Source organism: Tripterygium wilfordii, chromosome 10, assembly GCF_013401445.1.
Source record: "Tripterygium wilfordii isolate XIE 37 chromosome 10, ASM1340144v1, whole genome shotgun sequence".
NCBI lineage: Eukaryota > Viridiplantae > Streptophyta > Magnoliopsida > Celastrales > Celastraceae > Tripterygium > Tripterygium wilfordii.
In genome coordinates, this window is record NC_052241.1 from 2,640,202 (window position 1) to 2,656,643 (window position 16,442).

The following is a 16,442-nucleotide window of genomic DNA, read 5'->3' on the forward strand; positions in this document are numbered from 1 at the left end:
TGATTTGTAAGAGAGTGAGTGAATCTTTGTTTATAAATCACTTGTCTATGTTATGTCAATTCGATGTGTGACTTTTGGTCTTGACAGCAACCGACACTTGTGGGTTGGGTGATGTCAAACCTAATAAGTGGGTAGGTAGAGGTCAAGTCCAACTAGATCGAGACTTTGCTCCGACATCATGTTAGAAAATCGATTCCAAACATTATAAATCAATATTGTCCGCTTTCAAGAAGAGAGTAAATATTTGTTTATAAAATATAAATAATTCGGTTGAGTTATGACAATGGTAAAATTTTTAATCTTCACAAACCATTTGACATGGCCCATCCATAAGACTACTTTATAGCTTATATATTCAAATTGTTTGGAATGAGTCTTGAAATTGCTACCCTTCATCAGACCATGTCAAGCTGCAATCAATAGTTCATTACTCCATGAACTAAATATGCCAAAATTTTCAAAATTGGCAGCAAATTGAATAGAGATCCAAAATAAAATATCTCATGAAGGGGCAAGGGTTGGAGTAGCAAAATTTTGTTCAATCCAAATGTTTGAATTTGTCCTATCCATACTAAATCGAGTCTAAATATTAATTATATGTCTAAAATTCGAGTCCAAACAAAAATTATTTGTTGAATTGAAATCCGGGTTCGGGTTTAGCAATCCACAAGCATTTAGATCAATGGGGACCCCACCACCACTACCTACAACCGTCTATGATAATCACTGGTAAATCCAAAAATTGAATCAGAATCAGGGATACAATGGTAATTGAAATACACCACCCTGGTTTTCAATCTCCTTTGCTGCTTCTGGTATCGCGTTCCATAACTTCAATACAACACCACAGGTAGGCAGACAGAGAGAAACAGCGAGAGAGGGCGAGAGAGAGAGAGGAATTTTCTATATATGTCAGACTATTAGGTTTATACATTTTACCAATTTTTTCCCCCTGTTTATGCTTTATTTATCTTCATTTTATTTCCTTTACACTTTTTTATTTTATTTTTTGGGTTAGTTCCCTCCCTCTCTCTAATCAATTGGGGAAAAACGGTGCTCATTAGGGTTTATCAATCCAAGATCAAAATCGAGCTTTGGTTTCTCGGGTTATATATTCTCTCACTTTCTCAGATCTCTGCGATCGTGTCCTCCATGTAAGTTATTTTCCCTTCGATTTTTCGTTTGTGGCTGATTTCACGTTTATTCCAGTCAAGAATCTTATGTATTATGAAATTGCAGAAGTTGTGGCTTCTATTGATGGGGCATTGCATGTATCGGTTACCTATACTTTAGGGTTTGTTTTAAGCCGATTGGGCTCGAAATTGATGATTTAGGGAAATGCCTACCTTTTTGAGTTGTTTCAAGGTGAAAATTTGTTGAGATAGATTTGGGTTTAGGGTTTGGTTTTAAGGGGTTTTTTGTAGATATGATCAAGCAGATATTGGGTAAGCTACCTCGGAAACCCTCAAAATCATCTAACAATGACTCCAACATTGATACCGGGGTCAATGGTCCATATCTGAACTCATCTCAAGGACCCAATTCCGTAAACAGCTCGAAATCGACTACAGCTTCTTCAAAGTCTGGGAATTCGGCTACAGGTGCGCGTTTGAACAATGGGAGTCTTTCATCCAATTCATTGGGTGCAAACAAATTGAATCAGGGGAAGAAAGCTACTCCTATTGCCACCCAAGCCAGTCCCATGATGGCTTCAGGCGTCTATGAGGCATTGCCGGGCTTTCGGGATGTCCCAAGCTCAGAAAAGCAGAATCTTTTCACCAGAAAGTTGAATATGTGTTGTGTTGTATTTGATTTTAGTGATCCGTCCAAGAATCTTAAAGAGAAAGACATTAAGCGGCAAACTTTGCTTGAGCTGGTTGATTATGTTTCATCTGTGACATCGAAATTCAGTGAGGTGGCAATGCAGGAACTGACAAGGATGGTGGCAGCCAATTTATTTCGAACTTTTCCAGCTCCGAATCATGATAACAAGATTTTGGATATTTATGACCCGGAAGAAGATGAGCCAACTATGGAGCCAGCATGGTCCCATTTACAGGTTGTGTATGAATTGCTGCTTAGGTTTGTGGCTTCACCAGAGACTGATGCCAAGCTTGCTAAAAGATACATTGACCATTCATTTGTATTGAGATTACTTGACTTGTTTGATTCGGAGGACCAAAGAGAAAGGGAGTATTTAAAGACGATTCTCCACCGAATCTATGGAAAGTTTATGGTACATCGACCATTCATAAGGAAGGCCATCAACCACATCTTCTACCGTTTCATTTTCGAAACAGAGAGACATAATGGAATTGCAGAATTACTTGAGATATTGGGCAGCATAATCAATGGGTTTGCTTTGCCATTGAAGGAAGAGCACAAACTGTTCCTTGTCCGTGCCTTAATTCCTCTTCACAAGCCCAAGTGTGTATCAATGTACCATCAGCAACTTTCTTATTGTATCACTCAATTCGTGGAGAAAGATTTCAAGTTGGCTGATACTGTTATACGAGGCCTTTTGAAGTACTGGCCCATAATTAATAGTTCCAAGGAGGTGATGTACCTTGGTGAATTGGAGGAGGTTCTGGAAGCCACGCAAGCAGCAGAGTTTCAACGCTGCATGGTCCCTCTATTCCGTCGAATTGCCTGTTGCCTCAACAGCTCTCATTTTCAGGTACTGAATTTAGGATTGTCGGTGCATTTTTTCTAACTTTGTTTTTTTTTTTTTAATTATTTATCAATTTATCAGGGAAGGGCCAGTATGCATCATCAACGTTGGTCATATCTTTTTCAGTTTATCCATGTTTTATTTCTCCCTTAATTTCATGCAATTATAACTTTAACTATAATTTTTTGCAATTTGTTGTCTCCTTTAGCCAACTGCAGTTCTTGTGGCAATGAGTGTCAAGTCCAAGTATTGCCTATTTGTAACATAGTGTCAATTGTAATTAATCATTTTATTTTAGGATTTGATTTTTTGTAGGTCTTATTTATGTTTTTATTTTATATAAAAACTTTCAAATATCCTGTAATTTTCTTGGGGGCAACCACATGTTCAGCGAAGGAACTGAAAAATGAAGCCTCCACTGCGGGAGCTTATGCAATGCCCCCCTCTGTGGGGGTCTCTTTTCTTTTCCCTTTCTTTTGGGTGAAATTAATCTCTCTGTGTGCATGCACCACCAGATACACTTGCTTAAATGTCAGAATTTCCCATGGGGCTGGCCTCCAGGGGTGGAGTTGAATCTTGGGCCTTGTTTCTATTAATGAAACTTTTTGTCAACTCTTCTTACAGTTGGGACTAATTGTTTAGGCTTTCAGAATATTGTATTTACTGTGCCTGCGGTTAATTTGTGAAATAGTAAGAGGATATAGTAGCGTGCAACTAAGAGCAAGATCTGGATATTCCAGCCTTCAGTCATTTTTAATATTTTATGATCGTTGTTATTTTTCAAATCTACGTTTTTCCTTGAGCAGAAAAAATAATTTATTAAGCAAAGCACCAGTGGGGATTCCTTCCCAATACAATCAAAAACAAGAATCGGAAAATTCAATTACAGGTCTTTAGATCAAACATGGTATATTTCTAATGTACTCGTCTGAATATTTGAATTGGATATGAATCTTCATTGAACATATTTAGTTTCCCCCCCTTAATTTAGAATTTTGTGACTGATTTTGATTGATAGGCCTATGCAAGGTAGACAGAGTGGTACTAACCTTTCTGATGAAAAAAATGTTTTACTATACAAGTCTGGGAACAGCTAGAAACAGTATGGCATTTAGAAATATGCCCTTAGTCTAAATGGAAGATAACAGGAGAGATTGTGACGTACAGATGTTGTTCAAGAACTTGTATTTAATGTTGCACCTGCTGTTATCTTTCCTGTGTTGGTTTGAAAGCCTGATATGTCTTCAACTACATTTCTGTTTTCTGTCATGAGATGCTCTTGGGTGATCTGTCAAAGAAGCCTAATGCCTTCGCTGTCCTTGCCGATGAAGGCATTAGCCGGTGACTGATGTTTTACTAGTCAAGGAGATTGTGTGCCTCAAAAATAAAGAAAGAGAGATTTGTTGGGGGTTTAAATCTATTGTTAAAAGGGAGTAAAATGTGAAGTTTTAATGAACGAAATTGGGAAATATAGCCTATGCTAACAAGCTGTGTTTCCCTTTGGAAGAAATGTTATAAACATGATGAAATTATAGGCAAGGCAAGCTTGGTACTTTGTAACATGACATGCGTCATTCATGATACTGTGTCACCACCTGCCTCATATTTTTATCCTAATAGATTGTGTCCCTCTAGTGTTTAGTGAAGTTGTCTGGAATTCTATTTCACTTTAATTATCCTAATTCAAATTTTGACTGGTTTCTCATGCAGGTAGCAGAACGTGCATTGTTTTTGTGGAACAATGATCACATAAGAAATTTGATAACACAGAATCGCAAAGTTATACTGCCCATAGTATTTCCAGCCCTGGAGAGGAATACGCGGAGTCATTGGAACCAAGCAGTTCAGAGTTTGACCCTCAATGTGAGGAAGATATTCTTGGATGCTGATCAAGCACTGTTTGATGAGTGTTTGGTTAGATACCAAGAGGATGAAGCCCAGGAGAATGGGAGACAGGAGAAGCGGGAATCAATCTGGAAGCGCTTGGAGGATGTCGCAGCTAGAAATGCAGTAAGCAATGAGGCAGTGCTTGTCTCTAGGTTTCCCACTTTTGCCATTGCAACGAGCACAAGTCCAAGAGCTACTGTTGGAAGTTGAGAGCCTTGGCACATGATGATTGTTGTAGTATACCTTCTCAGCTGTTGTTGAAAGAGAGAGGTAGCGATCCTAACGGTGCAAGTGGGGATTGTCTGCCTCTTCTTTGGTCGCTCGTTCATACTTGCACTTGCTTAATGGAAAAAGCTGAAGTTGGAGCTGTTGATATTGGTTTGCTCCCATTTTGGGTTCTGGGTTCTGGATTCATTCATTTTACCCCGCCCTTCTTCGTTGTTATGCTTTGGAAGTGTAGTTGCTTGTATTATAAGGGGTTTGGTTTATATAGCTAATATACTTGGTTGGATTTCCTCCGAACTTTATTTTCTGTTCTGCAAAGAGATCCTTCAATTTTTATTCTTTAGCCTCGAATGATTCTAGTCCTCGAACCGATGCTATTTAATGCATGTATATATGCCTACCATGTTGTGGTCTCTTGCCTCGCCCAGACATTTATAAATCCGTTTTATAGCAATCCAGACATCTACATTTGCCTCATCCCTGCTCATCTTTCAGTATCATGCGTTAAGACAATCTCTAACCTTCACGATCACGAAATGTGGTGTTCTTCCGATCCCACAATTCCAATAGAGTTCAGATAGAATAAACAGTCTGAAGAACAAAGTTATAAAAATGGCAATGTCAACAATAACTCAGACCGAAATAAAAATAACAACATCCGCTTTGCTTTGCTTAAGATGGTTGAATAAATCTAGCATGCAATGGAAGCTCTTGATATTCATATGATTCGATACAAAGGCTGGAGTGGCCTGCAGAAGGAATACCATGCCTTTAACGTTGCAAAGAATGGCAGTGATTGGATTGTGTACTTGATGAATAACACAACTGCTCCATGTTGTCTGCCCTTTCACAATTTATGGATCCTTGGATATATTCGCTACGCGCAAAATACTGAAATAGAAAGTTGTTTTTGTTGATCTAAAAACAGCCATTTTAGGATTGCTAGTCATCACCATATGCTCGGAAACAATATCGCTCTTGGTATGTACCATTGAACCAGAGGTCAGCCTCAAACCACTTGGGATAACGAACAAGGTCTCCTGCCACAAATTGCATATACTTTTCACTCCCTTCTGGCACCACCCTGACTTCTCCTTCCTCAATGTACACTAATTCGTCTACTTGCCAGTCCCATGGCAACTTGCACTTTCCAGTCTTCCACACAGACCATTTTGAAACCCCAAGAATCGCCAGTCGTTCTGCTGCTACATTCCTGTCAACTCTCACATTGTACAATTCCTCCAGAGGTTTTTCTATCTGCATTGCCTTTATACCATGACCTCGTCCAGTAACATTATTCGTCATCCTAAAATTTTTGCTGCTTCTGCTGACAGAGAAGTTGATAGTCGGGGCCATAATTATGCTGGCCATATTCACCTGCTCAAAAGGGCAAAATTCGCATTTAAGGTACTGAGAGAAGTATTTATCAAAAACAAAAGGTGCTGGGAGAAGTTCAGACTATTTTTGTTTCCCTAAGCAAAGTTTAACACATTTCACTACATGCGTCAAGATTCTGATCCAAAAGAATATCACATGATTTCTTACAAGTTAAAACAGACAAGTGGAACTGAATGAATTCCCTATAGATTCCGACTACTGAAACAACATAATCAATCAACATGTTCCTTCCTTCAGGATTCATGCTCATTAGATCAGACAAAGTTTTACACTGTCAACTGCAACAACCTACCCATTCACCCAAGCCAGTTATCTGAACTACCGATTTATGTTTCTTCTATTTGATTCAATACATTTATTTCCTTCCTTCCATTGAAGGGTGAGTTTTACTCTTCTCAAGACCAGTTGTTCAAACAAAGCTATGGTCATATTGCTCTATAACAAAGCAACCAATTCCACAATTCAAATCTTCAGGCAACAAAGAAGGAAACGCATCTAAATAGGTATACATGTACATTTATAGCCCTAATTTCTCTAATTCGCCAAGAAATAGCATACAAAGTAGTAAAAGATGATAAATATTAAATCTCAAATTTTGTATCACAACACCCAAGAAATAAAAAAACCTCCATTCGAACAAGAAGACTAAACCCTCGTTGAGCTAAGCTGCCAAATCTTCTCAAGCTCAAACTTTCCTTCCCTCCCATAATTTTTCTCCCCAATTTCCTAATATCCCAACAAAAGTAAATTGAGAAAATGAGAAGAATAGTTCATACAGAAAGACCTCACAAAGTACCTGTCGATAACTGTAGAGTTGAAGAAGAGGAAGAAGAGCAAGGCAGAGAAACTTCTAAAACCTCCGAGTCCGGAGCCAGAGTTTATCCGACTCGGTGAATTTAATATCACCCCTATTTACCGGCAACTGGGAGTCTCAGTTACCTTTTTCTTTTTTATTTTCAATTTTTCGCCCTGGTGATTTTTGTTTGTTTGTTTAATCCTTTACAGTAAGACGAACCGCATCGACGGTTAACGTGTCGACTGCTCTAGCACATATCTTACATTCCTGATTAGAAAGACTTCCATGACGGCGATAAGGAAAGATGAAACATGAGAGCGAGCTAAAGGAGCTTTAGTATTTGCTTTTGTAGTTTGTACTGAAGTCATGGCGACGATACAGTTTAGACCCATTAATGGGATCTTTCAGTGCCCATCAGTGAGCCCATTGGTTCAGATAACCAGTGTTCATAGGAACGTGACTGCCCAAGCACAAGCCACTGCCTCTAGAACCCAGGTTTGTTTCTATTTCTCTTTTGGAGATTCTGTTGTTTGTTTCCATGAAATCTGTTTCTAGCAGAAAGTTTTAAATTCCGAGAACCCAAACAAGTGTTGAGGCTTGGTTCTGCAGCCTCTGCCCCTGCTTGCCAACTCTCATAAGTCATAATTATTGAAATTTGATTTTTTCCGTACGGAAGAGTGCTTGTTGTTTATAGTGTGCTCAAATTGCTCCATTGGGTGCAATTGAATAACAAGTGGGTGGGTTTTACTTCAATTCTGCAGAGGATAATGGAGAGCATTTCAATTAGTGGGGAAGTTGGTGGTGCTGGGGGAGCATACTCATATAATGCCCTGACGAGGCTTGATGAAATTTGGTCCCGTATCTGTTCTGCTCAAACAGGTACATGTTCACATAATTGTTGTTCCCACTTTGACACATGATATGGTACAATATACTGCAAATATGTAATATAGTTCGTAATCATGGCACCTACTTTTGCAGTTATGCCAGAAACCCAGAAAGTAGTTACAAATATTCCGGATGTGTCCAGCCACTCTGATCTGGCCGAGAAAGCAGTTGATAGATTCGATCTGGTAGTTTGTGGTGGTACTCTGGGAATTTTCATTGCCACCGCCTTAAGCACAAAAGGTCTTAAAGTTGGTGTTGTCGAAAGAAATATACTGAAAGGGGTATGTATGCTCAGTTGTTCAGTGTATTCTTGAAGTAATCTATGAAGTGAAGAATTACTTTCGAATCACTTGTTCTAAGAAATGTCAATTATGTCTTTTTCTTCATTTTTCTGGTGCATGGATGCTGGTGATATCCCAATGACACTGATTAGAGGGAACAAGAATGGAATATCTCAAGGAAAGAACTCTTGGAGCTTGTAGAAGTTGGAGTTCTGTTAGAAGATGACATCAAAGAATCTACAGCTGTGAAGTTCAATCCTGTAAGTTGTTAAACTTCAAAATTTGAGCAGTCTTTCTTTGCTGAGCCTGTTCAAGTTGTTTTTTAGGACCCTGTAGGCCGTGTCAACAATTAATGCATACAACTTATACATTAAAGAGCACTTTAGGTGAATAATTGAATGGGTCCTAAGGCAACGTGTACATTAATCAATTCTTTTCGGTTGAACTTTGTGTAAAGTTTGCATGGACAAGATTCCTAGTGTTTTCGCATCCCACCCTACTATTTTGGGACTTAATGCTGCTGCAAAGCATTCTTGATTTGTGTTACTAAAGAAATTGTTCTTCAATGGTTTATCTTCCTCTCTTTTTTTGACATTGCATAAATTGTACAGAACAGGTGTGGATTTGAAGGTAAGGGAGAGATCTGGGTAGAAGACATTCTAAATCTTGGTGTTTCGTGAGTTTTCTTCATCCTCTGTGTTTTAAATTCTAAACCTTCCATAAGCATGCTTATGAAAGATTTCATTCATTGATTCATAAGCAATATGTACGAAGGCCCTTGTATAGCTTATTTCTCTTTATGAAAGAATATTGTTCGCTAATTTGTAAGCCCATTTTTCACTTCCACCAAGCATCAAAGCAGGAAAAATTGATCAGTTGCAGACCTGAACCTTTGTTTGAGCATATATTAAATGATTCTCTACACCCTGCAGCCCCAGTCCCCCAAAGAGTACCACAAACGCACAGTTATATATATGAATGGTGAAATTATCCTCGTTCCTGCAGCTAATTACATCATATCTTTTTTGCATTTTTCTCTTTTTTTCAGACCTGTAAAGCTTATAGAGATAGTAAAGAAACGTTTTTTATCCCTTGGTGGAGTCATCTTTGAGGGATACAGCTTGTCTAGCATTTGCACATACGAAGATGCAGTGGTGAGTTTACTACAATGTGTAAAATGTGTAGTGATGTCGAATTCAGTTAACATATAGAGGTTGATTTAATTTCCAAACTGTTAAATTTTTCCAAGGACTCAAGGCAGTCATAGCAATGGGACAAGAGAGATGTATGTGTGTAGGAATCATGGGTTGGCCTAGTGGTAGTGCCACCAGCCCAGGACCTTGAAGTCCTGGGTTCTACTCCTATGGGGGTTGGGCATTAGGGATAATTGGGGGGTTTGGGGTATGGGTTAGATTGCCTATGAGGGCCTTATGTATATATATATAAAAAAAGAGATGTATGTGTGTACAAACACAAAGAAAGGAAACGAGAATCATACCGCTGTCTGGCTGGAGTGTATATTATACTCCGGTTAGACTAAAGGGCTTGTTTGTGAATAACGATTAACAAACAACAAACTGTGGTTAAGCAGCAACATGGTAAAATATGACGATGGGACAGTCCGGTTGAATGTATCAAGATTGAAAAAGAAGAATAGAAGTGCCAAAAATTGGGGTAAAGGTAATTTTGGTAAGTAATATGGGTTTAGTTGAAGGTGGATAAAGGCTCCAGTGGTTTGTGTGATGGAACTCTTTGCAGAATAACATAGGTAAAACTGACATAACAAATTGAGTACGAAGAGGCGATGTATTTTTTACAACCAACATGAATACTTCTCACAGGTCTTGCAACTTACGGAGGGGAAAATCTTACGGTCTCGTCTTATCATTGATGCAATGGGGAACTTTTCACCTGTGGTGAAACAGGTTTGGTTTCTATTCTTTGTAATTGATCTTACGGTCTTGTCACATCACAATTGTCTTCCATTATCAGGCACCTGTTGCCCATTATTATTCAAAGATTTTACATACTTATATGTTTCCATTCAACCTTTTAACATTTATGCGTGCATCCATTTCCATTTGTTATGCAATTGGGCTATATAGATCTGAGGACTCTACGAGCATAACCATATGATGGTTAAGAATTGTCTTTGTGGTTGTTTTATGGCTGAAGTAGCATTAAATGGTTGACACTGGAGCTCCTGTTAGTGTTAAGTCCATTGTTTGTCATGCAAATATAAGCTCAGTAATGGTATATGATACATATCCATCTTAAGTATCTAGGGCATGCCCTCAATCCGTCATTCCGTCCTGAAACTGCTCTCAGGATATATTTCTTTTCTACAGATACGATGTGGAAGGAAACCAGATGGTGTTTGCCTTGTTGTTGGATCCTGTGCTCGCGGTTTCAATGACAACTCTAGTAGTGATGTCATATATAGCAGTTCATCAATAAAGAAGGTTGGGGACACAGAAGTGCAATATTTTTGGGAGGTAGGTTCACTTTTTAGTTTATCGTTGACCATAACTGAAGATTTTTCTTTTGTTTTTAATTTGAGAATAAGAAATTTCCGTTATTAATTCACAGGCATTCCCTGCTGGATCTGGCCCCACAGATCGCACTACTTATATGTTCACTTATGTTGAACCACAGCCTGGATCCCCAGCACTGGAAGAACTATTGGAAGACTACTGGGATTTGATGCAAGAATATCAGGTTAGGCATGACTCTTAACTATCAGATTCCCAGGCGTGCAGTATATACTAAGCCTATGTGGCATTAAAATAACCATTGATTAAAAACACACATATTGGGCCCACTTCACATCCAACACTCCACATTAAATGAGGGTCTTTTGGGGGTCACTTTTTGGGGGTCTCAAGCATTATTCTTGATTTTAATATATGCTCCCCTCTTCATTGATTGGTAATCTGAAGAATCTTCAGGTCACATTTCGAACAATACCTTCCTTTTTCATTTCATGCTCTTCTGATCAAGATATGATTGTTGTTGACTTGAAAAGTTCAAAGTTCTATGCTTGATGGTACCACTAGAAATTAATATTATGTGACTTTATGTTGCTCTTTCCATGCCCTTTTTATGTTCTGAAAATTGATGAATAATGTGAATGTACTTTTGTTCCTAGGGAGTCGTTCTTGACGATCTTGAGATACTGAGAGTTATGTTTGGCATATTTCCTACATATCGTGACAGGTATTGATATAAGAATTGCAAGCACTCTAAGGTTTAGTTTGATGCTTTATCGTGCTCAAATGCTGTGGATGCCAGTGATTTTCACTCATGCTATTTACTAAATGTAAATTGCTCTGTAGTTTTATTGAGTTGAATGCCATTTTATTTCTTACATTCAAATCTAACCTTTTCTAAATTCTTAATTGGGGGGATCGATCAACTTCACAGTCCATTGCCAGCAGCTTTTAGTCGCATCATACAGGTGGTTTACAGAATACACCTAAAGCTTCCAATAGGTTTTGGGTGCGCAACAGAGAGAATATGAATGCATTATTGCTTTGCAGTTTGGTGATGCTAGTGGCATTCAATCACCTGTTTCATTTGGTGGCTTCGGGAGCTTGACTAGGCACCTCAGTAGATTATCAACTGGTAAGTTTTTATGTTAGATTAAGCAACGAGTTATGTGGGGTTGACACACAGATTATTTGGTGGCAATTTTGTTTCATTAATGTAACCAATTGCATTTTCAGGTCGTATTCCAAAATTACTTTCTTCTTTTATGCTTTGCACATGGCTAGTATTTACATTAATCGTGTCTTACCAGGATCTGCTCCTCTGGAAGTTGAATATAGAATCATATCATTTTTCCCGGGACTGATTTCAACCATTTGTGATATCTAGAAATGTTTTAGCTAAATAGTTACTCATCTCAATTGTTGTTTGCGTCAAAACAGGAATATATGAAGCAATCACTCATGATTTTCTTGATTCATACAGTTTGTCCCTACTGAATCCATATATGGTTCGTGAAACTTCTCAGATGTGTGGTTTTGCAACGTCTCTATTACATAATCTAAATACAGCTTCATGTGTTGCAGCCCAACTTGAGTGCTTCATGGTTATTTCAAAGAGCAATGTCTGCAAAGCCATATGCTAATGTTCCACCAGATTTTATTAATGAGCTTCTATTTGTTAATTTCCAATGTATGCAGGTGAGTTTATTTTGCTGCAGGACAGCCCACAATCTTTCTGTTTTTTTGTCTCTGTGTTTTTGTCCATCTTTGTAGCCTAAAAGTCTACGTTTCCTTGTGTAGAGGATGGGGGATCCAGTGCTTAGACCATTTCTACAGGTAATTTGATGTCATGATTTCTTCCCCATTTTTTTTTGTAGCTTATAACCAAAACCAAGGAAATATAATTATAATACAATCTTCACTCTTACAGGATGTCATACAGTTTGGACCTCTTGCCAAGACCCTGGGCCTTGTTATGCTTACTAAACCCCAAATTTTACCATCAATATTCAAGCAGGTAAATGCATTTTCTGTTGCTCTCTCTCTACGCTCCAATTGTTTTCAACTGAGGGTAATCTTGTGTGTATTCCTTACTCGTTTTTTCCAAACAAAAGACCTTTATTTCCCTCACAAGGGAGAAGGATTAACACAATCCCACTGAGGCAAAGTAATACTGTGCACAGTGGGAAATTCTCGCTTTTATATCTTATACAACTCAAGACTTCTGCAAAATATCTCAGAAGACAAAGGGTCTCTGTATTTGAAACTTATTTGCTTTTTGAAATTGTTATCCGTTTGTAGTCTACATATGCTAATGGATGGGGATAAGATCTAAGAAAATGATTATGTTGGACATAATCTCAGATACGGATCATCATTAACAAAATACCTTCCCTTTCCCCCGGGATTGGCTGCAAAAAGGCAGATATAAATGATGATCCTCCGTCCATGGGACTGGCATTGTTACTTCTCTGATCACTTTCAGGACTCATTTATGTAAGCTTCTCCAGTGGTTAATATGCAGTTGTAGTCTTGTAGGTGATCACGGAATTACATTAGTCAACTGGTCTATCATTTTCGATGAATCGAACTTTTTGGATGAATAAGTTGCATATTTCTTTGATGAAAGGTACTTATAAGAATTTGTAACACTGCTAACTCATTCCATCTCCAGGTGGGATTTCCCGTTCTTCTCGACTGGTTTGGACACTTCTTCATGTTGGGCTATTACACATTCCTCTCGACCTTCGCTGACCCTGTAATTAGGTAACCATGTTTACCTAGAGTAACTTTTCATGAAAATAATGGCATTCGTGGCATTAAAACAACATATCATTGTCATTCTCTCTGTTGCAATGTGTGTTTTAAATTGGAGAATGAATGCAAGTGTTTTTTGATTTGCCTCGACTATCAACCTCTTCTTTTATCTTTTCCCCAGGCAATTCTTAGATGCATTTCCATCCAAAATGAGGTATGAGTGGAAGCGGCGTATCGAAGCTTGGAAGTATGGAGCTGGTTTAGATTACAAGCTATGATTAATCACTAAAAAATGAATGACATGTGAAACTAGACTGTTCATGAATGACAGAGGAGACTGGATTGTCTGCTCATAAACTAGCTTACTATATAGGCTGTGCCCTTTACAAGACTGCTGCTTATACGACACTGGGCATACATTTATTTCTCTTCAATGAACAGGGGAACAAACCCATTTCAACTTTCATATTTACAGCAATAACCACAGCAAATATATAAATGGATTCCAAAGAGCAGAAGATATTGAAACAGCAATGTCAACTGGAGGTTCTTGGACCCAAAATTTTAGAAAGCCCCTTAATCATAGGCCTCTCTTTGATATCCCCTTCCCTTTCCAGATGCCATTTCTTGGACATTTCTTCTGCCTGAAATTTGAAGCTTCATGTTAGTAAGAACAACCCATTTTGAAAATTATAGCAATCCTGTCTAAAAGTTCATGGTTGTGACATATACCCAAATTTTTAAGGGAAAGACTTGCTCCTTAATTATCTCAAGCTTTGGCTGAACCAGGTCTCTGCCTTTTGTTCGGATATCGTCACTCTGTCCAATAAATGCATATATTATCAAAAATGTTTTCAGCATGAAAAATTCTAAATAGTTAGTTCAAGATCAGTATTAATGATAACTTTCCAAGGAGTGAGAGATAGGGGTTAGCCAAGAAGTCGAAATAAAAATATAGCTTTAGATATATCATCTTAATTTGCAAGAACAAGCATGCAAAACCACAAGATTACACCCTCTGGTGAAGAAAATTGTCCATCTTCAACCAAAGAGAGTAACCAACTTACCATTTAATGTACATATCGTTAATAGAATCAAGAAAAAAAGGAAAACTACCATGTTACACGTTATTAAATTATATGAAGAGGCACAGCATATGAACTATGAAGCCTTACATTGTGCATTTCTAGCTTTGAGACTGCCAGACCAAACAACAAGGATGCCCCACCAAACACAACTACAGTAGCAAATGCAAACGCCTTGGCAACTGCAGATAAAAATTAAGCAGCATGGATTAGGAGGTTTTAGCAGAAACTTGTGCAGCAACAGAAATAAGCAGCAAGAATTAGGATGTTTAGAAGATACTTCGTTAGATATGCGAAGTATAGGAAGTTCAAGTAGCTTTGGTCCTATGATTCAGTGAAGATATAAATAATCATACTAAGAAGTAAGAACTACTTTATTAGGAAAATGCAACACAAGCATACTAACTTAGGAGGCTTCTTCCTCTTTCATTCTAGACCTAGGAACTGCGGCACAAAGGTCGACAGAGACAACATCAGTACATAGGCAGTGTCAGGTAACCACCAGCTTAAATGTCTCAAAGTTTTCTGGTTCTAACAACAAGTATCCCATAATACATCATTTTTTTTTTTTTGAATGAAAAATTTATTAAAGCACCAAGAAAGTGCAACCCAGAAAATTACAGGGAGGATAACTTCATAAGATCAAAAATGTTCCCTGAGAAAGAAAAACACCAAGATTTAAGGCAGTCAAACCAGCATTCTATGAAACTGTATAAATTAGTTTCGATGTTGTTGAAAATCCTATTATTTCTTTCGCTCCATTAAAAGAGCAATATAATCCTCACCAGCAGCCAGCAAGTGTTCTTAGTTTTCTTTGGTTTCCTATGCTAAAGCTTGACTCCTTATGACAGCATCTAACAGTAAAACAGATGATCAATTCGAATTTTGAACGTCGATTACACAATACAATGGATACCCCTCTCCATCTTGAACTCATAAAAAGAGCATAGAACAAGTACGTGCTCAATTAATGTAATAAGAAGTTCTTGATTCCTCTATGTGAACTGATTCACACTTACATGAAGGTTGCCATACACTCATTTACTATATGAACAAAATAAAAATAAAAAAAAAACATTGAAACCAGCTTGATTCCTTAATTATTCAAGTTTTGGACAAAACCCAAAATCAGGATGTTTTCATGTTTTATTGAAAGCTTACCGTTTGCAAGGCCTTCCGCTGCAGCCTTCAACTTCTCAGGATTGATTGGAGCTTCATACTTGTCCTTCCGCAATTCATTGGCAGTCGATGCCAACATCGAGCGCTCCTCTTTTGGCAATTCCCACCTGCATTCAACAAAACAATCTAAAATCAATCACAAGACAATAACATACAGACTAAAATTAGCACTATCAGGAGGGGGAAATTGACCTTTTGGGGCCGAACGTGACCTGGGGGAAAGAGAGGAAGGCCCTGAGAGGGTTCAATTTATCAAGGGAAACGGTGCGGATGGCTTTAGGGTCCGAGTGTAACGCCCATTTGGAGGTTCTGGAGAAGGAGGAAGGATCGGACGGCTGGGAGAAAATCTTGGAGGGCAGAGCGTGTCGTAGGACCTCCGGAAGCACGTCGGCTTGGGAATCGATCTCCGGCGAAGGAGGAGCTGGTGATGGCAGCTTACTTGGGTTGGTGGGTTTGGCGTTAATTTTCTCGGCGAGACGATTAACGGCGTGTTTGGATTCTTGGAGAAAGTAAGATCCTTCTTTTCCTGCTAATCTCCCAGCAAGAAAGCTCATTTTTGTCTCTCTACTGAATGAATTTCTCTGACTAGATTCTCGATTGGTTCAGGTACCTGAAAAGGCGAGTAAAAAAAGGGATTTAGGGAAAAATGACCTCATCCCCTAACAAAAACCTAAAAATAACCCGTTTAATAAAAAAAAATAAAAATGACATTCATTTAGTTTTCAATGCCTAATATACCCTTACCCTTAAACAAATCTGTTATATTCTATATTCTCTTATCCTCCT

The 16,442-nt window shown here is 38.3% G+C and overlaps 4 protein-coding genes across 6 annotated transcripts; 2 read left to right on the plus strand and 2 right to left on the minus strand.

The window, feature by feature from the left end:
- Positions 1-762: 762 nt before the first annotated feature.
- LOC120007213 (serine/threonine protein phosphatase 2A 59 kDa regulatory subunit B' gamma isoform-like) lies at positions 763-5,196 on the plus strand. 2 transcript variants are annotated; one of them, XM_038857421.1, is made up of 3 exons: positions 763-1,154; positions 1,240-2,677; positions 4,382-5,196. In XM_038857421.1, exons 2-3 carry the CDS (start codon positions 1,427-1,429, stop codon positions 4,766-4,768), a joined length of 1,638 nt encoding a protein of 545 aa, XP_038713349.1. In that variant the 5' UTR covers positions 763-1,154; positions 1,240-1,426; the 3' UTR covers positions 4,769-5,196. The 2 variants fall into 2 exon arrangements, with proteins under 2 accessions (XP_038713349.1, XP_038713348.1); XM_038857420.1 differs by having other exon boundaries at positions 763-2,677.
- Positions 5,197-5,300: 104 nt separating this feature from the next.
- On the minus strand, positions 5,301-7,078 carry LOC120007214. Of its 2 annotated transcripts, none has more exons than XM_038857423.1 (2): positions 6,978-7,078; positions 5,301-6,160 (listed from the first exon to the last, which is right to left on the minus strand). In XM_038857423.1, the coding sequence occupies exon 2, from the start codon at positions 6,152-6,154 to the stop codon at positions 5,726-5,728; it is 429 nt and encodes a 142-aa protein (XP_038713351.1). In that variant the 5' UTR covers positions 6,155-6,160; positions 6,978-7,078; the 3' UTR covers positions 5,301-5,725. The 2 variants fall into 2 exon arrangements, with proteins under 2 accessions (XP_038713351.1, XP_038713350.1); XM_038857422.1 differs by lacking the exon at positions 6,978-7,078 and adding an exon at positions 6,808-6,942.
- A 125-nt stretch (positions 7,079-7,203) lies between these two features.
- On the plus strand, positions 7,204-13,858 carry LOC120007979. Its single transcript, XM_038858475.1, has 18 exons — positions 7,204-7,472; positions 7,739-7,856; positions 7,959-8,146; positions 8,299-8,406; positions 8,758-8,822; positions 9,195-9,300; positions 9,988-10,071; positions 10,495-10,641; positions 10,736-10,864; positions 11,295-11,362; positions 11,570-11,603; positions 11,686-11,770; positions 12,076-12,143; positions 12,220-12,333; positions 12,436-12,471; positions 12,566-12,652; positions 13,310-13,401; positions 13,574-13,858. The coding sequence occupies exons 1-18, from the start codon at positions 7,344-7,346 to the stop codon at positions 13,668-13,670; spliced, it is 1,755 nt and encodes a 584-aa protein (XP_038714403.1). The 5' UTR covers positions 7,204-7,343; the 3' UTR covers positions 13,671-13,858.
- LOC120007980 lies at positions 13,710-16,301 on the minus strand. The gene is made up of 5 exons (XM_038858476.1): positions 15,849-16,301; positions 15,639-15,763; positions 14,568-14,659; positions 14,125-14,211; positions 13,710-14,036 (listed from the first exon to the last, which is right to left on the minus strand). Exons 1-5 carry the CDS (start codon positions 16,208-16,210, stop codon positions 13,929-13,931), a joined length of 774 nt encoding a protein of 257 aa, XP_038714404.1. The 5' UTR covers positions 16,211-16,301; the 3' UTR covers positions 13,710-13,928.
- Between the last annotated feature and the right edge of the window lie 141 nt (positions 16,302-16,442).

Coding starts and splice junctions, on each gene's coding strand:
- LOC120007979 (XM_038858475.1), top strand. CDS start 7,344: ATGGCGACGATACAGTTTAGACCCATTAATGGGATCTTTCAGTGCCCA. Junction 12,472..12,565: donor TGCTTAGACCATTTCTACAG/GTAATTTGATGT, acceptor TCACTCTTACAG/GATGTCATACAGTTTGGACC. Junction 12,653..13,309: donor TACCATCAATATTCAAGCAG/GTAAATGCATTT, acceptor TTCCATCTCCAG/GTGGGATTTCCCGTTCTTCT.
- LOC120007213 (XM_038857420.1), top strand. CDS start 1,427: ATGATCAAGCAGATATTGGGTAAGCTACCTCGGAAACCCTCAAAATCA. Junction 2,678..4,381: donor TCAACAGCTCTCATTTTCAG/GTACTGAATTTA, acceptor TTTCTCATGCAG/GTAGCAGAACGTGCATTGTT.
- LOC120007980 (XM_038858476.1), bottom strand. CDS start 16,210: ATGAGCTTTCTTGCTGGGAGATTAGCAGGAAAAGAAGGATCTTACTTT. Junction 15,764..15,848: donor GTCACGTTCGGCCCCAAAAG/GTCAATTTCCCC, acceptor TGTTGAATGCAG/GTGGGAATTGCCAAAAGAGG. Junction 14,037..14,124: donor TCTTTCCCTTAAAAATTTGG/GTATATGTCACA, acceptor TTCAAATTTCAG/GCAGAAGAAATGTCCAAGAA.
- LOC120007214 (XM_038857422.1), bottom strand. CDS start 6,888: ATGGGAGGGAAGGAAAGTTTGAGCTTGAGAAGATTTGGCAGCTTAGCT. Junction 6,161..6,807: donor GTCTTCTTGTTCGAATGGAG/GTTTTTTTATTT, acceptor CCTTTTGAGCAG/GTGAATATGGCCAGCATAAT.